Below are 26,078 nucleotides of genomic sequence, written 5' to 3'. Positions count from 1 at the left end.
GTACAGCCAAATAAATAAACAAACAAATAAATAAATAAATATTTTTTTTTAAAAAAAGGAACTAGGACATCAGCTTTCTTCCTGCCTTCAGGCCCAAACTGAAACATTGGCTCTTCCTGGGTCTCAAGATGAAACTGCACAATTCAGATGGGACTTGAACCCAAGGGGTGGGACTTAAACCCAGTGTCTTTTTTTTTTTTTTTTTGACGGCGCCACATGGCATGTGGGATCTTAGTTCCCTGACCAGGGGTCGAACCCGCGCCCCCTTCAGTGGAAGCCCAGAGTCTCAACCACTGGACTGCCAGGGAAGTGACCCCGCCAGTGTCTGTTTTAAAATATATATATAAATTTCTTTATTTTAATATTATTTTTGGCTGCATTGGGTCTTCGTTGCTGCGTGCGGGCTTTCTCTGGTTGTGGTGAACGGGGGCTACTCTTCATTGTGGTGCGCGGGCTTCTCATTGCGGTGGCTTCTCTTGTTGCGGAGCGCGGGCTCTAGGCACACGGGCTTGAGTAGTTGTGGCACGCAGGCTCAGCAGTTGTGGCTCACAGACTCTAGATCGCAGGCTCAGTAGTTGTGGCGCACGGGTTTAGTTGCTCCGCGGCACGTGGGATCTTCCTGGACCAGGGCTCAATCCTGTGTCCCCTGCAGTGGCAGGCGGATTCTTAACCACTGTACCACCAGGGAAGTATTCCCCCCACACACTGTCTTTTAACTGAGATCACACACCAGGTCTCAGATCTTAATGAAGCTCAGGTTCTTTATGTCTCATTGCAGAAAGAATTCAGTGAGAGACAAATTGATAGGTAAGAAGTGGATTTATTTAGAGAGAAACACAGTCCACAGAGTGTGGACCATCTCAGAAGGCGAGAGGCTCCGAAATATGGGGTGATTGGCTTTTTATGGGTTGGGTAGTTTTATAGGCTAAAGAGTGGGAGGATTATTCCAACTATCTTGGAGAAGGGGTGGAGATTTCCAGGAATTGGGCCATTGCCCACTCTTTGGCCTTTTATGGTCAGCCTCGGAACTGTCATGGCACCTGTGGGTGTGACCTTTAGCATATGCGAATGTATTACAATGAGCATAGAATGAGGCTCAAGGTCTACTGGAAGTCAAACCTTCTGCCATCCTGGACCTAGTTGGTTCTAACCAGTTTATGTCCTATCCTCAAGGTCTATGTCATTCTTTTAGACGTTGTGCCCTGCCCCCTTCCCTCCTGTTTCAGAGCTGCCAGCCTTCAGACAACAACTACACCATCAGCTGTCCTGGTACTCATGCCTTCAAACTTGGACTGGAACTAAACATGGCTCTCCTGGGTCTCCAGTTTGCCAATTCATCCCGAAGATTTTGGGGCATGCCTACTTCCATAATCATGTCTTTCTTCTAGCCTTCTAGCTTGTTGCCCTACCATTCACAACACAGCACTTCCATCTCAGTGTAAGATGGACACACCAATGCCCAACACATCCCTGCACCAGGAAGGGAGAGACTGAAAGGGATGTCATCCTCCTTGCCTTTTAAGGCCATATCTCAGATGCTGCAGACATCCCACTGGCCAGAAACCATTTACATGGCAAGAAACTGGTTGCAAGGGAGCCTGGGAAATGTAGTCTTTAGCTGTGCAGCCATATGTCCAGTGAAACTTCCCTATCAGAGGCGAATAATTATTAAGGGGACATCTAGGCATATCGGCCACACGATCAAATGATTGAAACCAAGCAAGCAGAGGGCTGAATGGTTTCACATTGTGATGATAGCTGAATGATATGTAATGGGACTTGGAATAGGCAAACAATAGAAAACTCATTTAACTGATTTCTAATCTCTCAATGTTCTGAAATCTCTACCAATTTGCTTATGTGCTCGGAGTGAGAGTTATTAGTGTCATAAACCCAGTATATCCATCTCCATCTTCTGGAGTGTGGTAGAATTGAACTTCCCAGACTCTCTGTGGTTCATTCAAGTCACATGACTAGTTTTGGCCAATAAATTCTAAGAGATTATGTATGTCATTTTTGTGTCAGAACATTTAAGTACTGGTACAAGAGCTTCCAGGGTGTTCTTCCTTGGCCACACTTGACCGGCAGGACTCCAGATGGTAGTGGCTCTGTCAGCCTGGGTCCCAGACATATACAGCCCAGAACCCTCAGTCAATATATAACACAAGTGAGAAAAAAAACCTTGTTATGCTAAGCTGAGATTTGGGGTTGTTTGTTACTGCAGCATAACCTAACCTATTCTCACTATTATAGAAAAATATGAAAGTTAGATCTTTCCTACAGCACAGAGTTAACCCTAATTCGTTGGCCAAGCACCCACATATAGCCCCCCTCCAACTGCTTGTAATTTGGGTGGGAATGATCTCCTACCCCTTCCACACAGAGGGGCATATGACCCGGGCTTTGCCAATAAGGCCACTGAAACACTTGTGAACGTTCCTGTTGAAATGACTCTCTATACCTTAATGGAGGCCTGAGCTTCTGGAGGCCTGACCTCAAAGTGAAGGCCAATCAGCTAACATCTATAGAGAACCTGCTGTGTGCTAGGGCCTGTTGTATACCATCCCATTTACTCCTCACCAGAGGGTGTATAGTGTGGTATCTCCCCTTTACTGAAGAGGAGACAAAGGCAGAGAGAGGCTAAGGGAGGGTGCAGTTAGGGACACCTCCTACCCATGTACTGTTCCCTGCCCAAGGTCACACAGGCTGAGGCAGGCAAACTGTGGATTTGCTCATACACGTCTGCTCCAGGAGCTTGTGGGAAATGTGATCCTGACCGCCCGCCCCCGCACATCCTTCCACCCGATTTATGCTCTAGTGACCCCTTGGATGGTGGGCTCTCTCCAGCTCCCATCAAACCACCACTGCCAAGATCTCTGTGGCACAGTGGTTGAGAGTCCGCCTGCCAATGCAGGGGACACGGGTTCGTGCCCCGGTCCGGGAAGATCCCACATGCCGCGGAGCAGCTGGGCCCGTGAGCCATGGCCGCTGAGCCTGCGCATCTGGAGCCTGTGCTCCGCAACGGGAGAGGCCACAACAGTGAGAGGCCCGCGTAACGCAAAAAAAAAAAAAAAAGTAAAAAGCATCCTGGGTGACTAGAATGGGTTTCCTTAGATATGGGAGTCAAGGACAGGCTCCCAGAGACATAAGTTGTATAGACATGTCCATTTAATAGCAATAACAGCTATTACTTGCTAACCTCAAATTTCAGCCCAGAAGCTATGCCACTCATGTGTATTATTATTTTCAGATCCTTCAAAGGATGCTAGAAAGCTGCTACCATTTTATACCCATTTTCCAGATTGGGTCACTAAGGCCCAGCTCCCAGTTTTCCAAGAGAAGCAGAGAGGCTGTGGCTGTTTGCAAAGGTCATTTTTGTTGAGGTTCAGCAGGGGAGAAGGGCGGGCGTGGCACATGTACCTTCCCAGGAAACTTCCTTGGACATTCCAGGGTCTGGGAATATGTATTGTTAATGAGCATCCCAGATAATTTTTTATCACTGGGGCCTCCTTCACATTTCTTCCTCTCTTTGGACACTAAACTAGACCTGTCTCATGCCCAGTGACATGTTGGTAAACAGGCTCTGGGGGGGTGGGAAGAGGCTCTGATTTGTAGCCTCTGCCAATTTCCTTTGTCAGCTGTTAGTGCAGACAGGTGTGACATCCAGAGCAGCTGCAGCCACTTTGGGACAAGAGGAGTACAGCCCCCCCACACCTCCCACAGCAGGGCTAGGAGATGGGAGAACCTGGTTCCCTGAAGGCTTTGGAGTCACCCTACCTTGGGACTTCTTATTTTGGGCAATAATACATTTTTCTTTATTGTTTAAGCCTAGGTTTGGGTTTTCTGTCCTTGTGGCTGAAAGGATCCTACTGAAGGTGCATGTGTGTGTGTGTGTGTGTGTGCATGTGCGTAGGCAGCGGACCCATCAGAAGAGGACAAAGATGCCAGGACAGACCCTCTCAGAAATGATGCTTGAATTGATTCTTAAAGAACGAGGAGGACTTTGGCAGGTGAAACATGGCTGAAGTTTCAGAAGGAAAAGGATTTACAAAGAAACAGACGCATGGATTTGTTCCAGGAAGTGTATTTGGTTGGAACCAGAGTACAGAGCAGGGCAGGGAGCCATGTGAGATAAGGCCAGAAAGGCTGAGGGGCTGGAACCTGATCCTGGGGTGGAGTCAGCTCTGTGACCCTTCTGGGGTTGTGTGGGGAAGGGGCTAGGGGCCAAGACGTCAGGGCTCCTGGTATGAGAGGTGATCAGCTATGCTGAGGACTCTTCTGGCCCTCACACCCAGCCGTGGGGGAGACATTGTTTTTGAGGCATCGCTGGTCCCACAAAAGGTAGAGAAAGGTCTTAAGGGACCACCCAAGCCCCATAAACCAACAGAAGCTGGGCCCAGAGCAGCAGGCAGGATTCCAGTAGCTGTGGGGATGCAGGATTCCAGAGTGGCCACAACCTGGGCATTGAGGCCAAGCAACTAGAAAGGCAGGCATGGAGCAGACCATTTTGGGAGGGAGGGGGCTTCCCTAAGGTAGGCTGAGCCAGTGAGCACTTGACTGGACAAGCGAAGGCAGGTCCCTCGGAGGGGGACAGAAAGAAGGGACCACAGACTGGAAGGCTGTGGAAGCTGAAGCAGCAGATACATGGCTCGGGCAGCAATACGGAAAGTGCCCTGTCCCCGCATCCTACCCCACCTAGCAGGCCACAGGTGTTGCCAGGCCCCAAAGAAGGTTGATTGTGACACCTCATCCCCCCTCATCAGCTTCAGTAGGAACCCGGCGTCCCAGAAGGATCACAGGTGCTGTGACTCCAGCTGGGGCAGCTTGGAGGTCTGTTCTGGAACTTTCTTTTCTGAAGGATCCACATCCTTCTGGTCACCAGCTGGAGCTGGGACAGGTGCATCATCTGGAAATGGAGGAAGAAAATGGTAGCACTAGACGTACCAGCCCCTCCTCCCTCAGACCCAGGAGTCTGGGCCCCCAGCTCCTTCCCTGCCCCCCGGGCCCAGGGGCCAGCACCTGTGTCTGGGTGGAACTTGAGCTGTCCCTCAGGGCCGGGTGCTGGGTTGTTGTGGACTTGCTGCTGCTGTTTCCTCTGTTCCATCTGCAGAACGGCCTGCAGGGGGTGGGGGAGATCACAGAGGCAAGAGCGTATGATGTTGAGTCTCCATGGCAACCTGCTAAGTGGTCATGGACCAGTCCCTTCTCCATGGGCCTCAGTTTTTCTCCCTCATTGAGAGTTGGGCTTAATACTAGTTAAAGATCCAGTTCTCCCTCCCTGGTCATGGCTTGGGTCACACCTTGGGACAGGGAAGCCCTCTCCTCCCTCCTCGGCCTTTCCCCTCTCTCCTGCTTACAACCTCACTGCCCTTATCCAACATGGCAGCCACAGAGCAGCCAGGGATGGGGACAACGTCTGCCCTTACTCAAGATGGCAGCTGCTACCCACCCTGATTAACACAGGGGCTGTAAGCCTTCCGCACTTCTGGACACACTAGGACAAGGGCCGCCAGGGGCTCAGAGGATGGACCCCCTTCCCTGGCCAGTCACCTGCTGCAGCTCTCTCTTCTGGGCCTCCAGGCGGCCCTGGGAGCGACCCAGAGCCTCAGTTTCCTGGCTGAGGCGCTGGGCCTTGGCATTGAGCTCTGCCTCCCGGGCAGCCAGCTCCTCCTCAAAGCGCCTCAGCTCGTCCTCCGTGTAGGCAGGGTGCATCTCCACTGTCTGCCGGGGTGAGGACAGGGGCCATCAGCAGGGGGGCTCTAGCCCCGGCCCCGCTAATGGAGGAGGTTCAAGGGAAGGCTGGGAGGCCTCGGCCATGCGTGTGGATGGAGAGACCTGAGTGGGAGGTGGGAAGGGAGATAAAGACCCAGAGTGGAGCAGTGGGAGAACAGGGACCCAGAGAGGGGGAGACAATGACCCAGGAGGTTGGGGGGACAGAGAGCTGGGGGGCTTGGAGGTCAGAGACCCAGAGAGAAAGAGAAGTGGCCAGAGACCCCGAAAGAAGGGTTAGGTCTGGGAGAGAGAGACACAGTCAGGATCCAGAGTATCTTCCGTGTCCTCACCTCCCAGCCCTCCCCGGTGTCCCCGAACTCCTTCCTCTGCGTGGATACAAGGAACTCCTCCAGGGTCACGAGGCGGTCCTGGTTGGTGTCCACCTGGGGAGCCAGGTAAGGGTAAGCAACAGAGCTGGACCTCCCTCCACCCCTACCCCCGCCCTCACCCACGGCCCGGGGCCCTCCTCTCACATTCTTCATCACGTGCTCCCGCATGCGCAGCCGCTCCTCCTCCATCTCCCGCATGTCATCTTCCTCATTCTTGGGGTCATACACCTTCTCCAGCTGCAGGGTCAAGCAAAAAGCAGGATGTACTGAGAGGTCCAGGGCAAGCTCCTTCCCAGGCTACCCCACCTCTTAACACACACAGACAACTTCAACTCCCATCAGTCCTTGGGACACCCTGCCACTCCTGGCAGCCTCTTTTTGCCTCAGGGGCTGCCGGGAGTTGTAGTTTTCCCCCTGAACGCACATCCAGGGGGACCTGAGGGGAGTACTAGGATCCCGAGGGGACACGTTGCTGACCTGGGCATCCTCTGCGCCCATGGCTTCCAAGATACTCACCTCCTTGGTGAAGAGGGCCTCCAGCTCCTGCTCATCCAGGACACCATCACTGTTGATATCTGAGGAAGAGACAACAAGGTGTCTTGGGGGACTGAAGACGGAGTGGGTCAAGTTCCTAAGTGACCTGTTGGAGAAGGAATTCTGGGCTGATGCGAGGTCTGTTCTCAGCGGATAGGTAACAACGGGTCTCCAACAGTAAGATGGTGGCCTTCAGGCTTCAGTGCCCCATTGGCCCATTGCTAAGACAGCCCTTTCCCTACCAGGGTCCTGAGACTCCATTGGGACCATTCTTGGACCCATTGTCATGCAGAATGACTTGATCTCTAGCTCCCAGTGACCTGGGCACAGGATCAGCCCTTTGCCCAGGATACAGGGGTGTCAGGGACGTCTCCCAGAGAACCAGCCCAGGGCTGACTCTGATCACCAAAGAATCCTCTCCCTGCCAATCAGACTCCTCCGCCACATGCACCTTGCTCTCTGCCTTTGCCTCCTCTGCTCACTCAGATCAGCACCCACACTGGTCCCAGGGAGGCGGCCAGGAACCCTGACCTTGCAAATCCAATGGTTAAGCTTCAGCCTGCACCTTACTTGACTTTCTGCCTCTGGCTCTCAGAACATCACCCTCTCCTCTCCAGCTGCCCTTATTTTCCTTCACTGGCCCTGTCCTCTTCCTGACCTCTACGGGTGGTGTAGGGGACAGGGGACAATGACTTCTTCCCTATCAAATATTCAGATGTGTCCAATATGGTTGCCACTAACCACATGGGCTGTTTAAATAAAATTAAAATTTCAGTTTATCAGTCCTACTTGCTACATGGCAAGCACTCAATAGCCACATATGGCTGGTGGCCGCCATACTGGGCAGCAGAGAACATCATTACAGAAACAGTTCTACTGGCAAGACTTCCTTAGATGGGTTCCTCCAGTCCCTCATCTTTAATGCCATCCGCAAGCTGCCTCCACACCTGAATACCCAACTGCCTACTCTCCATCTCCACATAAATGTCTAATAGACATCTCTAGCTTGGCATGGACAGACCCAGTTCCCAATCTTCCCTGACAAACATGCTTGCCCTTCTCTCTCCATCCTTCCAGTTGCTCAGGCCAAATACCTCGGAGTCACCCTTGACTCTCTTGTTCCATTACAATCCTCATCAAGTCTATCCTCAAGTCCTACCAGCTTGACCTTCAAGACAAATCCAGAATATGACCACTCTTCCCTACTTCCACGGTCCAGTCACCAGCATCTCAGGCCTCCTAACTAGGGTCCTGGCTTTGGCCCTGGCCCCTACAGCCTGTCCTCAACACAGCACCTAGACGGATCCTGCCAACCCTTAAAGCAGATGGGGTCAGTTCCTCTGCTCAAAATCCTTTTGCTGTGTCTCACTCAAGACAGAATAAAATCCAAATTCCTTACCCTTAGGGTGGCTGTTACCTCCCTAGCAGTCTTTATCATTCTTCTTTTTTGTTTTTGGCTGCGTTTGTGGGATCTTAGTTCCCTGAGCAGAGATTGGACCCGCGCCCTCGGCAGTGAAAGCGCAGAGTGCTAACCACTGGACCGCCAGGAAATTCCTTTTTTTTTTACACTTAACAATGGTTAAATTGGTAATTTTTTTTTTAAAATAGATTTATTTATTTATTTATTTTTGGCTGCGTTGGGTCTTTGTTGCTGTGCGCAGGCTTTCTCTAGTTGTGGCAAGCGGGGGCTACTCTTTGTTGCGGTGCGTGGGCTTCTCATTGTGGTGGCTTCTCTTGTTGCGGAACACGGGCTCTAGGCGCGCGGGCTTCAGTAGTTGTGGCTCACGGGCTCTAGAGCACAGGCTCAGTAGTTGTGGCGCACGGGCTTAGTTGCTCCGCAGCACGTGGGATCTTCCGGGACCAGGGCTCAAACCTGTGTCCCCTGCATTGGCAGGCAGACTCTTAACCACTGTGCCACCAGGGAAGTCCAGTAATTTTTATCTATGAGTTTTTTTTTTTGGAGTATAGTTGCTTTACACTATTGTGTTAGTTTCTACTGTACAGCAAAGCGAACCAGCTATACGTATACATATATCCCCTCTTTTTTGGATTTCCTTCCCATTTAGGTCACCACAGAGCACTGAGTAGAGTTCCCTGTGCTGTACAGTAGGTTCTCATTAGTTACCTATTTTATACATAGTATCAATAGTGTATAGATGTCAATCCCAATCTCCCAATTCACCCCACGCCCCCCAGGAATTCCCTTTCTTATCATTCTTCTCTTCAAGCATTCGGCTCCAGTGACCTTGGAAACCCACCAAGTTCATTCTCCCCTGCGTGTGCTTGCTATGCCCCCCATCTAGACAAATATCTTCGAGGCTCACCCCCTCACTTCACTGAGGTCTTGGTTCAAATGTCATCTCTCTTGAGCGGTGCTGTCCAATCCAGCGGCCACTAGCCACATGGGGCAAATGAAATTTAAATGAGTAACAATCGAATACAAGGAAAGATTCATTTTCTTGACATTATGCTAAGTGAAATAAGCCAGTCATAAAAAAGACAAATACTCTACAATTCCACTTATATGAGGTAGCTAGAAGAGTCAAATTCATAGACAAAAGAGAATAGAAGTTACGAGGGGATGTGGGAGGGGTCATGGGGAGTTGATGATTAATACAGAGTTTCAGTTTTGTAAGGATGAAAAGACTGCTGCACAATAATGTGAGTATGCTTAACACTATTGATATGTACACTTAAAAATGGCTAAGATGGTAGATTTTATGTCAAGTGTATTTTACCACAATTACAAATTTTAAAAACTTTAATTGATCAGGGGCTTCCCTGGTGGTACAGCCATTAAGAATCTGCCTGCCAATGCAGGGGACATGGGTTTGAGCCCTGGTCTGGGAAGATCCCACATGCTGCGGAGCAACTAAGCCCGTGCGCCACAACTACTGAGCCCGCGTGCTACAACTACTGAAGCCCACACGTCTAGAGCCCGTGCTCCGCAACAAGAGAAGCCACCGCTGTGAGAAGTCCGCTCACTGCAACATAGAGTAGCCCCTGCTCAATGCAGCTAGAGAAAGTGCGCACGCAGCAATGAAGACCCAACGCAGCCAAAAATAAATAAATTTAATAAATTAAAAAATTTTTTCATTGATTAAAATTCAATTTCTTAGTTGTAAAACCCACATTTCAAGTGCTTGATTAATAATAATAGCCACATGGGAACTAATAAGAACCTACTGTATAGCACAGGGAACTCTACTCAATACTCTATAATGACCTATATGGGAAAAAAATCTAAAAAAGACTGGATATATGTATATGCATAACTGATTCACTTTGCTGTATAGCAGAAACTAACACAACACTGTAAATCAACTATACTCCAATAAAAATTAATTAAAATGAAAGAACAAATGATGCTGGGTTAATAAATTGCCTCATTCGTTTAAAAAAAAAAAACAGGGACTTCCCTGGCAGTCCACTGGTTAGGACTGCGCTTCCACTGCAGGGGGCACAGGTTCGACCCCTGGTCAGGGAACTAAGATCCCACATGCCATGCTGTACAGCCAAAAAAGAAAAAGAAAATAAAGCCAAATGGGGCTGGTGGCTGCTGTATTGGACAACACAGCTGCAGAACACTTCCATCAGCATAGGAAGTTCTACTGGACAGTGCTGGTCTAGCAAAAATCTTTCCAGACCAGGCTATCTAAAATCATCATTCTAGACCTTTAATCCCACTGTCCTGCTTTCCATGGTAATGTGACTACCTGATCATCTCCTATAGAATCTACTTCACTGATTCTAAGATGCACTTTTTTTCTCCCCATATTTTATCATCCATAAAATTGGGAGGCATCTTATCATCGATGATGTGTTAGTTTAATGGGCAGTTTATGTAAAATTCAAGTGTTCATCTTATGTTCCAATGGTCACTTAGATTCACTGAACTACAGAACTATCTGTCTGCCTGATCACTGGTTCTGTGATGCCAGGGGGACTTTCTTTTGTTCACAGCTGTACACACAGGGTCTCCGTGAAGCTTGGTCCTTAGAGGTCTCTTTGTAAACATTTGCTGAATGAATGAATCAGACCCTGCTAAGCTCTGGTGACAGGCTCTAGCATTTGGTTCGGGTTCCTGGGCACACCCGAGGGGACCTGGCAAAAAGTGGTATCAGGGGAATTCCCTGGTGATCCAGCGGTTAGGACTCCGCACTTTCACTGCCAAGGGCCCCGGTTCGGTCCCTGGTCGGGGAACTAAGCTCCCGCAAGCCGCACGTGCAAAAAAAAAAAAAGTAGTGACATCAGGAGATAAGATCCAGATGCAGAGCAAAACGCCTGGCGTTTGGAGATTGGAATTAGAGGCTGGACATAGAGGTGATGTTTCCAGACAGGAAGAAAATGAAGGGGACCATGCCCCTGCATCACCATGGAGAAGGGGCTTCCCGGGTCCCCGGAGGCCCGGTTACTACGGAGCAGCCCCTGCTTAGCGATAGAGCCCCCAGAAGCGACTGGGGCTTCTGGGCTGCCATGGGAGGGGGGCCCAGGCCTAGACAAGCCTGGTTTGCTCAGTTAGGGACACCAGTCAGTCCTTAGAACCCAGAGGCCTGGTGTATCCCAGAAAAAAGGACGAGCTCTTCCATGGAACATCCTATTCCCAACAACAGGGAGGGACAGGGCCTTCTAGACCACCAGGGGAGAGGGGCTCAGACCTCTTTGGCCTCCCTAAGCCCCGTGAGTTAGGGAGACCTTCTTAGCATTCAGGCCCCAGAAAGGTCAGAGCCTCAGCGTTAGCCTGGGTCTTGGGACTCCCTCCTTACCATGCAGTATGAAGAAGGTCTTGGGGTTAAACCTGTTGGGGTCCAATCCATCCAGTTCCTCCCACACCTCCTTCAACTGGGCTTGGCTGCCCTGTGGAAGGGAGAGCCGGGGGCTCATGAGCAAGAGGTCTGGGTCCCATAGGATAAAGCTAGAGAACCCTTTACCCCCATCCCTCAAATGTCATTCCCCTCAAGCAATAAAACTACAACTCCCAGCAGCCCCTGGAGGTAGCTGGGTACATTAAAAGGGGCCTTTTGCCTCAAGCTCTGCTGGGAGTTGTAGTTTTTCAGCTACTTTCTTGTGGCGCTTGGAAAGTTGGACATGGTTGTCGGGGGTAGGCATGAATGGGGGTCCTTACAGGCACATTGACTTTGGGGTGTTCTCGGTGCCGGCGCTGTTGCTCTTCCAGCTTCCTCTCTGCCTCCTTTCGCTGCTCCTCTCCCAGGGACTCCAGATAACGGCGTCTTTCGTGTTCCTTGAGCATCTCATAGCGCTTGAACTCTTCATGATGGGCTGCATCGTACTGGGCAAGGTCCCGGGTGGCCTGGGGAAAGGCAGACGGTCACTCTCACCTCACTTCTATGCCCAGCCCCTAATTCCAAACTCCGAATGCCAGACCTTTGGCTCTGAACCTGGCCCAACTTCCACGTGTGCTGGGTCTTATGTCCCGATGTCACTTTTGTCCCATAATACATAGTCTTCTCTCTTTGGTCAAAAGATGAGGATGGTTACACAATAGCAACTTTAACTCACTTCTTTTAAGTCCTCCACAATCTCAAGATCTTGGAGGAATAAATAATAAGGAACAGCACATGAGGTGACTTAATATGGAAAGCAGTACAGCTAGGGAGTAAACAACATGAGGTCTCTAATTGTTCTGACCAGGGTTCAAATCTAGGCTCTGCCATGTGAACAAATCCTGCTAGCTCTGTGACCTTGGGCAAGTTACTCATTCTCTCTGTGCCTCAGTTTCTGCCTCTGGAAAATGGTGATAACAATACTATACTGGGTTGTATAGGGTCCCCCCAGAATTCATGTGCACCCAGAACCTCAGAATGTGACTTTACTTGGAAACAGGATCTTTGCAGATGTAATTAGTTAAGATGAGGTCCTGCTGGATTAGGGTGGCCCCCAATTCTAATGACTAGTGTCTTTACAAGAAGGCTACAGAGAAGACACAGAGAGACACAGGGAGAATGCCACGTGATGGTGGAGGCAGAGACTGGAGTGATGTGTCTACAAGCCAAGGAATGCTGGCAACCCCCAGAAGCTGGAAGAGGCAAGAAGCAGATGCCTCTAAGGAAACCTTGGTTTTGGTCCAGTGATACCGATTTTCAACTACTGGCCTCCAGAACTGTAAGAGGATAGCTTTCTGTTGTCTTAAGTCACTGAGTCTGTGGTAATTTGTTATATGGCAGCAATAGAAAACCAATACAGTTGTTGTGTGGGGAACAGACGGAGGTTCTCAACCTGGGGTGACTGCGGTCCCCAGGGGACAGCAGTTAATGTTTGAAGATATTGTTGGTTGTCACAACTAGGGGAGGTCTACTGGAATCTAGTGGGTAGAGGCCAGGGATGCTGCTAAACATCACACAATGCACAAATAACCCCCAGAGCAAAGAATTATCCAGCCCCAAGTGTCAAGAGTGCCGAGTTGAGAAACCCTGCTGTTGAGTGTGGAAGGCAGAAGCAAGGAGCCCATCTCTGGGGTTGAGACCAGGAGAATGACAGAGCGGCTGCAGGAAAGCGGACAGTTTCTGGAATGTTCTGGAAATAAGCGGCAGAACCGTCTCTCGGGGACGAAGGTCAGGCATGGACTCAACCAAATGGCTGCTATTATCTTCATGGCCACTAGATGGAGCTCCAGTCAGCCAGAAAAGCAGGCTGAGGCTCAAGTCAGGCAGAGAGGTAGGTTCTATCCTGGGGGTGCTGGGGAGCTACAGAAGGGATGTGAGCAGGGAAGAGGCAGGGGCAGACCTGAGCATCCCGTGCCACTCCCCAGCCCCGAACTTGGCCTTCCCCACAAGGCAGGGTTGTAGATCCTACTTCTCACATGAAGACTACGTTTGTTCCTGTGCTGCTCTAACAAATTATTTTTTATTGTGGCTTAACACACACTCATCATCTTAACAGCATGGAGGCCAGGGTCTGAAATCAGTTTCACTGGGCTGCAATTACAGTGTTGGCAGAGATGTGCTCCTTCCGGAGACTCTAGGAGAGAACCCCCTTCTTTGCCTTTTCCAGTTTCTAGAGCTGCATATGTGCCTGTGGCCCCTTCATCCATCTTCAAAGTCAGCAGCAGAGCCACCTTGCTCTGGTCGTCACACTGTCGCCCTCTACTGGAGTCAGATCTCCCTCAGCTTCCCTCTTTTTATTTTATTTTATTTTATTTTATTTTTTGCGGTATGCGGGCCTCTCACTGCTGTGGCCTCTCCCGCTGCGGAGCGCGGCCATGGCTCACGGGCCCAGCCGCTCCGCGGCACGCGGGATCCTCCCGGACCGGGGCACGAACCCACATCCCCTGCACCGGCAGGCAGACTCCCAACCACTGCGCCACCAGGGAAGCCCCCCCTCTTTTTATATTTTATGTTATGTTATGTTATTTATTAATTTCTTTGGCCGTACCACCTGGCTTACGGGATCTCCGTTCCCCAACCAGGGATTGAACCTGGGCCTTGGCAGTGAAAGCCCAGAATCCTAACCACTAGGCCACCAGGGAACTCCCTGCATCCCTCTTACAAGGACCCTTGTGATGACACTTAGGGTCCACCTGGATAACCCAGGCTCATCCCCCCCATCGCAAGCTCCTCAGCTTAATCACAACTGCAAAGTCTGTTTGGCCACATCAGGTCAGAGTCAGAGGTTCCGCAGACAGCATGCGACGTCTTTTGAGGGGCTATTATTCTGCCTACAGCAAGGACACAGAGGGAATTCCTGCCCCCAGTCATAGGAGAGGGATTTGAATCCAGATGTGAGTGGAGCCAACCGCCCGACCCCGACACACACGCACACAGCTCCGCTTTCCTGTAGAGAATCTGGGGACGGTTTTTAGGCACAACCAGCCCTTCTGCAGCCGCTAGCCTCAGAGAACACCAGGCAGGGGTGAGTGGGCTCACATCCCAGCGTCTGCTCCCTTCTCCCCCTCTACAAAGCTTCCCTCAGTCCTCTGCCCCCAGGTCCCCCTCAACCTACTGTCTGGATCAGCAGCTCCAGGTCCCGGGCCTCGAATGTGTGCTGATTCTGAGGGTCCAAGTGTTCAAACTGCTTCAGGAGGCTCAGGTGATCCAACTGTACATCTGGATGAGAGGGAAGACGGGGTGGTGGTGGGGTGAACAACTCATGGAACGTTCTTTCTTTCAAAATCCCTATCCTGCGGGAATTCCCTGGAAGTCCAGTGGTTAGGACTCAGCGCTTCCACTGCCGGGGGCCCTGTTCGATCCCTGGTTGGGAAACTAAGATCCCACAAGCCACATAGCACAGCAAAAAAACAAACAAAAATCAAACAAACAAAAACTATCCTGGGCTGGATGTGCTCTAAAGGAGACCACAGAGGGCACAGGAGAAGCCCACAGAGGATGGCTTGAATGAGTCTGGAGCAATCAGGGAGGGCTTCCTGGACGAGGTGATGCCACAACTGAGTCTGATGCTGAAAATAATAATAACCATGATGATAACCAACATGTATCAAACATGTACTATGTGCCAGGCCCTGCTCTAAATATATTAAATATATTAATGCATTTACTTTTCACAAAAATCTCACATAGGTTCTGTGATTATCCCATTTTATGGATGTGAAAACTGAGGCCCAGAGAGGGGAAGTGACGTCTAGGTCACCATCTAGGAAGAGGCAGAGTGAGGATTAGTTGGGCTCCAGAGCACATGACACTTAATTCTGTTATGGGTTGAATTGCGTGCCCCCAAATTCACAGGGAGGTTGATAGCCCCAGTATCTCAGAATGTGACCTTATTTGGAGAGCGGGGCTTTACAGAGGTGATCAAGTTAAAATGAGGTCATGAGGATGAGCCCTAATCCCATATGACAGGAGTCCTTATAAAAAGAGAAAATTTGGACACAGAGACACACACAGAGGGAAGACAATGTGAGTAGACATGGCGGGGGGGGGGGGGGGGAGTGGCCATCTCCAAATCAAAGAGAAAGACCCAGAACAGATTCTCCCGCACAACCCTCGGAAGGAACCACCCCCTGCTCACACCTTGATTTTTGACTTATGGCTTCCAGAACTGTGAGACAATCAATGCCTATTGTTTAAGCCACCCGGTCTGTAGTACTTTGTTACAGAAGCCCTAGCAAAGTAATGCAGCCTCCTTGTATGAGAGTTTCCTGGCAGAGAGGGAGAGACCAGGACACACTTGGCACCCACTCATCCACTGGACACACATCCTGAGAGGCCTCCTGGGGGCCCCCATGTGAATCAGACCCGGGCCTGCACCTCCAGTGGCTCCTGGGCTGGTGGGGGTGAAAGGCACACACACAGGCAGCTGGAACCCAGGTGACTCAGGCTGTAGTGGCGGCAGCTCTGGGCCTGGGTGAGCCCAGAGGAGGGACAGACCCAGGAGACAGGCACAGATCAAGTCTCATAATTCGTTATTCATGCCACAGATACGTGTTGAGCCATACTCTGGGCCCGACCCTGTGCCTAGCACTGTGGACACAGCAGGAAACAGATGGTGACGGCATCTGTCCCCTGGAGCACCCGGTCAAGATGGAGAACAGGTGAGTAAGGGACAAACACACGACCACAAAGGACTCAAACAAATGGAGGACTCTTCACAAAGGACGGTCAGGGCAGGACGAGGGAGGCGACATCTGGGCTGAGACCAAAGCTCCACTGGCCATGCCAAGAGTCCCGAGAACGAATGTCACAGGCAAAAGTCCCAAGGTGAGAAAGATGTGTTACCCTCCGTACTAAAAATGCTGATGCCAGAGGGTCTGGTGAGAGGGCACACATGTGAAGGGAGGGGCTAGGATGGGCGTGGCAGGGCTCAGCTTGGCCTCCAACTAGCAAGGAGTGTGGACTTGATCCTGAGGGCACTGGGGAGCCATGGCTGGTTCTGAGCACAGGAGGGACAGGATTTGAACTGGGTGCTGTGATAGGCTGAATAAAAGGCCCCCCCCCAAGATGTCCACATCTGAATCCCTGGAACCTATGAATACGTGATCTCATGGGGCAAAAGGGACTTTGCAGATGGGATCAAATTAAAGATATTGAGATGGGGAGATGATCCTGGATTAACTGGAGAAGGGGGCTAAATGTAATCCTTGTAAGAGGGAAGCAGCGGGAGATCTGACTACAGAAGAATGCCATGTGATGACTGGAGAAAAACGCTACGCTGCTGCATTTGAAGAGGTTCCCAGCCTAGGAATGAAGATTTGGAAGCTGGAAAAGGCAAGGAAACAGATTCCCCCCCATAGCACCTCCAGAACTAACAGAGCCCTGCTGACACCTTGATTTTGGCCCAGTGAAACTGATTTTGGATTTCTGATCTCCAAAAGGTAAAGAGAATAAATGTGTGTTGTTTTAAGCCACTAAGTTGTTGCTGATTTGTTACAGTGGCCACAGGAAATGAATCCAGATATTAACAGGATTCCGTTAAGAACGGCTGTTCTACAGGAAATAGTGGGAAAAGCAAGGGCGGTGCCAGGGTGCCCAGGGAGGAGGAGACTGTGCTGATCCAAGTGGGACCCAGTGACAGCAATGGACGTGGAGAGAAGTAATCAGATTCTGGAGATTGCTGAGTTGTTAAAGGGACAAAAGTTGAAGTACATAGCTTAGCGTATGGGATGTAATAAGCAACCAACTGATGGGAGGGATTTTTTCTCATTCATGACAAGGGAACATCCAGTTTACCAGAGATCAAGTCAGACTCCGAAACTGTAGTAATTAAAACAGCAAGGCAGAGAAGGCATGGATGGTTATGCAGAAGGAGGCCGGAGACCATGCCCGTCTGGTCACCTTAGAGCCCCAGCACCCTGCTCAGTGCCTGGCACAGAGTAGAACTCAAGACATATTTGATCAATGGATAAGAGGCATCAGATAGGAATGAAAACAAAGCTCAGCTCTCTTACTGACCCTTAACACCATCTACCAACGTTCAGGGTCCCCATCTGTAACACAGGAGCCTCAAGGGGGTCAGGAGATGAAAGAAGAAGCTGGAGGTAAATCTCAGTAAAATGGGATTGTTCTTACACTTAGTGACGAGCCAAAAGGTGCCCCAGGAGTACCAGCATATCCCACAAAGCTACAATGAGTAAAACAGCATGGTTCATTGTAGCCAATGGATGCAAACAACGCATATCCATCAATGGATGAATGGACAAACTAAATATGGTAGATCCAGACAAGGGAATATTACTTGGCCCTAAAAAGGAATAAAGCAGTGATGCATGCTACAGTATGGATGAACCTTGAAAATATTACACTGGAAGAACCCAGACACAAAAGATCACTTATCGTATCATTCCATCTATACAAAATGTCCATAACAGGCAAATTTATAGAGACAGAAAGTAGGTTGCCAGGGGTGCGGTGGGGAATAGAGGGGTGATAGTTACATGGTCTAGTGATTCTTTTTGGAGTGATAAAGGTGTTCTAAAATTGATGATGGTTGCACATACCTGTTGTACACTTCAAATGGGTAAATTGGTATACGAATCATATCTCAATAAAGTCATTTAAAAGAAATACCATGGTCCAGACACATGCTTCAAGAAACTGTATCTAGGAATGTTAGAAATAAGATGGGATCTTGGAATTTAAATCCACTCAAATATCCCTCTTCCAGGTACATTTTTCTTTATTTTCTTTCTTTGTTTTTCTTTTTTAGCCATACAATTAGACTATAAAATATAGCCTCACATATAAATGCCAGGAAATTAGAATCATTCTAGTGGGGGAGAGAAAGAATAAGTAAGCAATGAAAAGTACAGTGTAACCTGTTGAACTTCCTGACTTTGATCACTGTACTATAGTATTGTAGGAGAACATTGTTGTTCTAAGAAAAATCACACTGAAATATTGAGGCATAAAGGAATACGGTGTCTGCAAGGAACTCACAAATGTGAACTACAGATAAATGGAGCAAACGTTAACAATTACAGAATCTGGGCTAAGGGTATTTGAGAGCTTTTGGTAGTATTCTTGCAACTTTTCTGTAAGTTTGAAGTGACATCAAAATTTTAAATGACCCTGATTTGTTAAAATAAAAATTAAAAACACATCAAAAACCAACCAAGCAACTAAAATTACTAACATCTCCCGAGTAATGGTAATAGTAGCTTGTGCTAGGAAGAAAACTCGATCAATCTTCCAGGCAGATTTTACAGGGGTGGAGAGAATGACGCCCCAGTTGGCTCCACCTGCCAAAATCACCTGGAGGCCGGGGAGGGAGGCTGCCCCATGACCCCCAACATCGCCAGCTCCACCCACCCCACCGGTCTGCTTACTGGGCTCCTGCTGGGCGTCCATCTTGGCCTTGAGCAGCATCCGCAGCCTTGACACCTCCTGCCGCTTGAGTTCATCCAGTTTGGTGCGGACATGGTGGCTGACGAAGTCCAGCTCCCGGCTCAGCTTCCCGCTCTGCCCGGGAGAGAGGGGACACAAACCAGGCTGCCCTCTCTGGCGCCTTCTAAGAGCTTTCTGATGCCTCCTGGGGTTCCCCAGAGGCCCTGAGACAAGATTCCAGCCCCTTAGCCTGGCACTGGAGGCCCTTCTTATTTCCCGTCACTCATCAGATCACACTCATGGCTCACGTCTCTTTCCCACTTCTAGGCCTTTACACATGCTGGTCCCTCTGCCTGGGATTCTCCCTGTCACTGCTTTCCAAGCCTAACCAGGTCCTTACAGTCCTTCAAAACTCAAAGCATACTGCAGAGCACAGAGAACTCTATTCAATGTCCTGTGATGAACCATAATGGAAAAGAATATGAAAAAGAATACATATATGTATAACTGAGTCACCTTGCTGTACAGAAGAAATTAACACAACATTGTAAACCAACTGTATCTCAATAAAATTAAAACAAACAAGCAAAATAAACTCAAAGCAGACGGCACCTCCCTTGGAAGAATCCCCAACCCCCTTGACGCCACCACATACACACACACACACACACACACACACACACACTCTCTCTCTCTCTCTCTCTCTCTCTCTCTCTCTCTCTCTCACGTGCTGAGCAGGGTGCCTTCTCTAAGTTACCTCTATCATCACTTTGGATTATGTCTGTTTCTCAATTGTGCTGACCCCACCCCTCTCCTTCTCACAGTCCCCCACCCCCGTGGCTCCCCAATGCCCACAGGACCGAATCCCTGGGCCTAACACTGAAGATCCTGCAAGATCCTGCATCTGCCCATGCCTACCCCTCCTCCCTGCCGTCCCCGCTCCAGCCCCATCCCTCTGTCTTTATGCCAGTTATAAGGAGCCAGCAGCAGACAGCTGAAGGTACCAGAACGCTTCACTGGTACACACAGTTCTACTGTTGAAAACTTGCCCTTCCCCCCCCCCCCCCCCCCCCGTTTCAACTTTTATACCAGACACTCCCACTCAGAATTCAAACCTCACTCGGGAGAATCCATTCCCTGGAAGCTTTCTCTCACTGTCAGACGGACTGGATCCCTCCTCCGGCCACCCCAGCACCCTGCACTGTCTCAGATGGCTTTCTCAGCCACTCGTTTGGGTCTCTCCAGCCTGCAGGGGGCGTGGCCTTTGCAGAGGCAGCAGGACAAAGGGACCGCAGTGCCAGTCATGTTAACCTCAACCAGTCAGGCACCTACGATGAGTCAAGTCCTGCACTGGACTCACTGAGTCCGTCCTCTAATCCTGCCCACAACCCCATTTTATAGATGAACAAACTGAGGTTCAGGAGGAGAAGCCCCTGGCCCAAGCTTCCTCAGACAGTGAGGACAGGAGGCCAGTTTCCAGCCTGGTGACACAGGTGGCGTCATGTCTCCCCAGAGTGAGAGTCCTGGGGCCTGGGTTCAAATCCCAGTCCTGGCACCACTGCACTGCGTGACCCCACACTGTTTCCCTACTCTGGACCTCAAAAATGGGGCTGAGATTATCACCACCAGTAACAAGGACAACTGACATTTACTGAAGGCTGATGACAGGCTGGACCAAAGCCTCAAAGTGGGGATTATCCCTGATTCACACAACCCCACCCCCATCTCTCCACAACAGAAAGTGCTGCATGAGCCTCCCCGTTTTCTGAGAAGGAAACCAAGGCACAGAGGGGTGTGACCACTTGCGCAGAAGAGCACGAGGTGGAGCTGGGATTGGAACCTGCCACCGTCCCACTCCAGAACCTGCCTGCCTACGTGGCCACTGTTTCTGATGTCATTTCCCACTTGTATGACCTTGGACAAGCTGGGTGGCCTATAAGGCCTCCGTTTCCTCAGCTGGGCAGTGGGATGGGCTGGGCTCAGCAGTCTCTAGTTATGCCCGTCCATTGTCGGGGGCCAGGTGGATGGGGATGGACAAGAGCCCAAGGAATGCTGGGAGGTTTTGGGGAGAGCGGGGCTGCCCTCCCCCCATCAGTCCCAGGCCCTGGGGCCTCCTTTGGCCCAAGGTGTTTGGAGAACTCGGGGTGGATCCCCCAGGTGGGATGTTCCAACATGCACCTGAACGGGGAGGGGAGTCTAGGTGGGGTGGGGTGGTGGCAGGCAGTGTTGTCTCCTCATGGCGTGTGTGTGTGTGTGTGTGAGCATCCTTTTCGAGGAACACTGCTTGGGGGATGGGGTGGGATGTGGTCTCCAGGCTCAGTCAGTCCAGGGATTGAGACCCAGGCCTCCAGGAAGGACAAGCCCTGCTACTAGGGCCTCAGTGTCCACCTCTGTAAAATGAGGAGAATCACAGCTCCTCTAGAGGTCTAACATGAGAGTTAGAGATGATGTGAGTGATGACAGCATCTCCCGTGTTTTGAATTCTTCCTGTGTAAAGAGCACTGTGCTGAGAACTCACAGAACCAGCCCTCACATTGCGCTGAGAATGGCCACTGTGCACATCCACGCCTTTTACACGTCTTCCTCGGACAGGCCTATGATGCAGGTTCTATTATTACCCCATTTTACAGATGGGGAAACTGAGGCACAGTGAAGGGAGGCCACACAGCTGGTAGAGCTGATACTGGGAGGCATGTACCGTCCACATCCACACTTAACCACACATTCTGTCTTCCCCAGATCCCTTCCCAGCTATGTGACCCCGAGAAGTGAATTCTCCCGAGTCTCAGTTTTGTGATGGCTGTAAGGTTCCCCTTTAGGGAACCTGGTTCGTCCTGGAATTCTGCCCTCTGAGCATGCATGCCCTCCCAGTGTGCTCGCACCCAGCCGCACCTTGATGTCCTCAGCATTGGCGGCCTGCAGCTTTTCCCGGAAGTGCCCGTCTGTCTCCAGCACGTTGATGACTTCCTGGAGGTACCGGTGGTAGTACAGGCCTGTGTCCTAGGGCAACAAGAATGAACATAGTACAACAGGGAAGACATATGGGAACATATGTTTATGTATGACTGATTCACTTTGTTATAAAGCAGAAACTAACACACCATTGTAAAGCAATTATACCCCAATAAAGATGTTAAAAAAAAAAAAAAAAAAAAGAATGAACATAGTAGCCTCAGCCCTTGTCCCTCTCTGGTTCTTCCCTGCAGGTAGGACCCAGGCTCTGCTCCCCTGGACACCTGCTGAGGGGCCCAGAGATCAGCCCCCAACCCTGAGCGGGAGGCCTGCCCCATGGGGTAAAGGCTCTAGAGCCAGCAGACCCTGGTTGCTCCGTCACCCCAGGCAAATTGCCTGATCCTCCGGGCCACAGCTCTTACTTCTTCCCAGGTCTGTCTGTAGTGGAGATGAAATTAAAATCACAAGGGTAAGCACCCAGCTCAACACTGCCCATAGAGTGGACACACTGGTGTTTGTTGGAAAGCAGTGAAACATACATTCGTTCATTCAACAAGCATGCAGCGAGCCCCTACCACGTGCCAGGCACTGTTCTATGGGGCACAGCAAGCGAACAAGACAGACAAAAATCCCTGGGCTCCTGGCCCTGCCACGTGTAGCTGGCTGGCGCTTTCCTCTTCCTGGGCCTCACTCTTCCATTTGTAAAATAGGCAATAAATTTCTTACCTCTCAGAGCTGTGGTGAAAAGTAAGAGATAAAAAGCCTGGCACCACGGTAAGGCTTTAGAAGATACTCAGTCTACTATAGCTATCATTACATTTTTTTTTTTTTTTTTTGCGGTACGCGGGCCTCTCACTGTTGCGGCCTCTCCCGTTGCGGAGCACAGGCTCCGGACGTGCAGGCTCAACAGCCATGGCTCAAGGGCCCAGCCGCTCTGCGGCACGTGGGATCTTCCGGGACCGGGGCACGAACCCGTGTCCACTGCATCGGCAGGGAAGCCCGCTATCATTACATTTGCTGAGGAACACACCATAGGTGATAAATGGGAGCCGATCACCCAGCTATGGCACTGTGGGTGTACTAATCTCCTATTGCTGCTGTAACAAAGTATCACAAACTTAAGTGGCTTAGAGTAATAAAAATTTATTCTCTTAGATTTCTGGAGGTCAGAAGCCCAAGATGGTTCAGCAGAGCTGAGCTTATGTTGGAGACTTTAGGGAACAATCTGCTTTCTTGCCTTTTCCAGCTTGTAGAGGCTGCCTACACTCCTGGGCTTGTGGCCTTGCATCACTCTGACCTCTGCTTACATCATCACATCGCTTCTGACCCTGACTTTCTTGTCTGGCTCTTATATGGAACCCTTGTGATTACATTGGGCTCACCTGGATAAGCCAGGCTAATTTCTCCACCTAACTCAATCATACCTGCAAACACTCTTTTGCCATATATTCACAGGTTCTGGGGATTAGGGCATGGACATCTTTGGGGGCCATCATTCAGCCAAACACAGTGGGCTGGAATCCCAAATCTGCCAATTACTAGCTATGTGACCTTGTTCGGACTGCTAGGATGCCTAGTTAAATTTAAATTTCAGATAAAACAATGAATAACTTTCAGTATATTATACTAATGGTTATTCGTTGTTTATCTGAAACCCACTCAATCTTAACTGAGTGTCCTGTGTCTTTATTTGCTAAGTCTGGCAATCTTAGTCCTTGGGCAAGTTACTTAACGTCTCTGTGCCTCAGTTTCCGCACCTGTAAAGTAAGGCTAGTGAGTACCCACCTCATAGGGACTGTTGTGAGGATTAGAGCAGTTAATATCTTTAAATATTTAACTCAGCACTTAGTAAGAGCTGTCAACGTTATTATGATTGTTGTTATCGACATTTATAACACTCTAGTAGCCTCAGAATAAAGAAAGTCTCCACCATGGCCCACAAGGCCCCGTGGGATCTCCCCCTGTTCCTTCTCTGACCTCATCTCCCCCTCACTCACTCTGTTTCAGCCACACTGGCCTCCTGTAAGTCCTTCTACTCACTATGCTCTCCTCCACCACGCAGCCTTTGCCCAGGCATTTCCTTTTGCCTGGAATATTCTTCCCTGCACTTCAGATCTTAGCTCAATGACCCTTCCTTCCTCCCTGACCATCACCCCTGGTGTCCATTCTCAGAGGGCCCTGCCGTTTGTCTTCCCAGCAAACTAAGCTGGTCTGTGAGGGCAGGGGGCTTGCTCTAGCACTGTGCCTGGCTCCTAGAAGATGCTCAAGAAATGTGTGGAATGAATGAAAGGCAAGGGGACTCAAGCTGCCCTTCTGTGTCTGCAAAGATTTCAAGGAGCAAAGGCCTCACTTGCTGGGTGGGGACCTGTCATACAGGAGCATGGGATGATTTGTTCCAGAGACAGTGGTGTGTCCATTCCTAGTGGGAGCTGTAGGATTCGGGCCACAAATCAGGGCACTGGCCTTGAGGATCTTTCCAAGTTCCAAATTCCCTAAGACCAAAGGTTTCATAGTGTTCGATAAACACAAGTTGGAATAAATGAGCAGTTACCGTGCCCTATCATAATTTAAACTACAACTCCCATGAGCTCCATGATGTGAGGACACCCCAGTTAACTAACACCACCTGCTCAAGATGCTACTGGAAAATGTAGTTTTTTATTTGAGTCCTTCTCGAGGGGAGGGCGTCTTAAAAGAGCAGAGAGGTTTAGGTGGGGCGGGGGGGCGGGTGATGCAGATTTTTCATCTAAAATCTGACCTGATTTTCCATATCTCAAAGTCAGGGGCTTAGAAATCTCTCTCTCTTTCTCTCTCTCTCACACACACACACCCGCCCCCAAGTTTTTCACCACGTCAAAGCCCTGGGACGGCAAAGAATGGCAGGCAGACTCCAAGCCGCATCCGTAGCCAGCCAGGGGGCACGGGAATTGTAGTACCACTGCAAACACCTGGCTGGCGAGCAGGGCACGCCACTCACGGGGCTTTCGGTCGCGGGATTCTCCTCCTTGGGCGCCCCCCGCTCCAGGGGCACGGTCAGAATAGCGCGCAGCAGCAGCAGAAGTGACAGGAGAAGGAGGGCTGCACGGGGCCCAGCGGGAGGCATGGCGGCGTGGTCTGTGGGGGCGGAGAGGTGGAATAAGTCTGTCCCAAGCCGCCTTCTCCCCTGGACCCAGGAGTCTGGACTCCCGGCGCCGCTCCCTGCCCCCTTCCAAGAATCAAGACGCAAAGCGTCTCGTTTCCCGGGAGCCAGGATTCCGAGCCTCCAGCCTTTCCTTCCTCAGACCCAGGAGTCCTGGCTTCCAGCACCCTCTTCGCTTAGACTAGGATTCCGGGATCTCGACCCCCTCTTTCCCCAGGCCCAAAGGTCCAGGGCCCCAGCCTCCTCTTTTCCCAGGATCTGGAGGTACTGGTGTCCTCCGAGACTCAGTTTTCCAGCCCTCTGGTGCCCCGCTTCCGTTCTCCCCAGGACCCAAGAGTCCAGGACCCTCCAGCCCCTTACCTCTCCTTCACCGCAGAGGGCGTTTTCCTGGGCTAGGACCTCCGGTGTGGTCTCTGCGATTTCCCCCCTAGGCCACGCCCACTTTCCCCGCAGAGGATCCGCTCTCAGCAGCCTGATTGGTCCGCGCTGGCTCCAGGTTTCGGGCCCCTGTCTAGCGGCCCCGCCCCTTGTCGAAGTCGCTGGCTTTTTCTCGAAAGCCGAGCCTCCTTTCTCGGAAGCCCTACCTTTTGACGCCACATACCCTGCTTTTTAGGCGAAAGAACGGAGACTTTCAAAGAGAACTACAACTCCCTGTTGGGCCAGGGGAAAATGAGTCAGCTTCCGCGGGCATCTTGGCCTCTTCGCCTCATGGGAGTTGTAGTTTTCCCATTTGTTTTCTCTCCTAGAAGTGGCTGTAAATTACAGATCGGTAGTAGTTGGCACAGGTCACGTTATAAGTTTATTATATAAGAGAGAGGTGTAGAGCGAGCCTGCGATGCGGCCTCTGTCAGGTCCCTTTAAGGAACACCTGCATGCTCTTCCAATTCAGAACCCCTGGAGCAGGGTTGCCTGGCTACAGCAGAGGCCAGGGGTCATTGCTTTGTTGGAAGTGGAACGTGGGGAGCCAGGAGGGAGGGGATTAGGGCAGGTCCCAGTGGGAATCCCCCCTCCCTCTAAGCCCTCTTTTTCCCCCCTGCTTACTTCCCAGAGACCCAGAGATTATGTCACTGGTTCCCAAAGATAGGGTCAGGTACGTTTAGAAATTGGCCAGAGAGGCAA

General features: G+C 50.5%; 1 protein-coding gene across 1 annotated transcript; it reads right to left on the bottom strand.

Annotated features, from left to right (window-relative positions):
- Positions 1 to 4,068: 4,068 nt before the first annotated feature.
- Positions 4,069 to 25,639, bottom strand: NUCB1 (nucleobindin 1). The gene is made up of 13 exons (XM_027080139.1): positions 25,320 to 25,639; positions 24,798 to 24,934; positions 21,761 to 21,868; positions 18,871 to 19,003; positions 14,595 to 14,698; positions 11,761 to 11,946; positions 11,402 to 11,492; positions 6,618 to 6,676; positions 6,246 to 6,338; positions 6,063 to 6,155; positions 5,551 to 5,721; positions 5,020 to 5,116; positions 4,069 to 4,906 (listed from the first exon to the last, which is right to left on the bottom strand). The coding sequence occupies exons 2-13, from the start codon at positions 24,921 to 24,923 to the stop codon at positions 4,794 to 4,796; spliced, it is 1,374 nt and encodes a 457-aa protein (XP_026935940.1). The 5' UTR covers positions 24,924 to 24,934; positions 25,320 to 25,639; the 3' UTR covers positions 4,069 to 4,793.
- Positions 25,640 to 26,078: the final 439 nt, after the last annotated feature.

This window comes from Aethalodelphis obliquidens, unplaced genomic scaffold (assembly GCF_003676395.1).
Source record: "Aethalodelphis obliquidens isolate GAN/ISIS:26980383/991018 unplaced genomic scaffold, ASM367639v1 scaffold43, whole genome shotgun sequence".
In the NCBI taxonomy this organism is placed as follows: Eukaryota; Metazoa; Chordata; class Mammalia; order Artiodactyla; family Delphinidae; genus Aethalodelphis; species Aethalodelphis obliquidens.
This window is presented reverse-complemented; position numbering and strand designations above follow the sequence as displayed.

Bases quoted from the DNA above. Each gene is read 5' to 3' on its own strand.
- NUCB1 (XM_027080139.1), bottom strand. From the start codon at position 24,923: ATGCCTCCCGCTGGGCCCCGTGCAGCCCTCCTTCTCCTGTCACTTCTG. The intron at 6,677-11,401 runs GTAAGGAGGGAG...TCTCTTCCTCAG, and splicing joins GACCTTCTTCATACTGCATG to ATATCAACAGTGATGGTGTC. The intron at 4,907-5,019 runs GTGCTGGCCCCT...CTCCATTTCCAG, and splicing joins CAAGTTCCACCCAGACACAG to ATGATGCACCTGTCCCAGCT.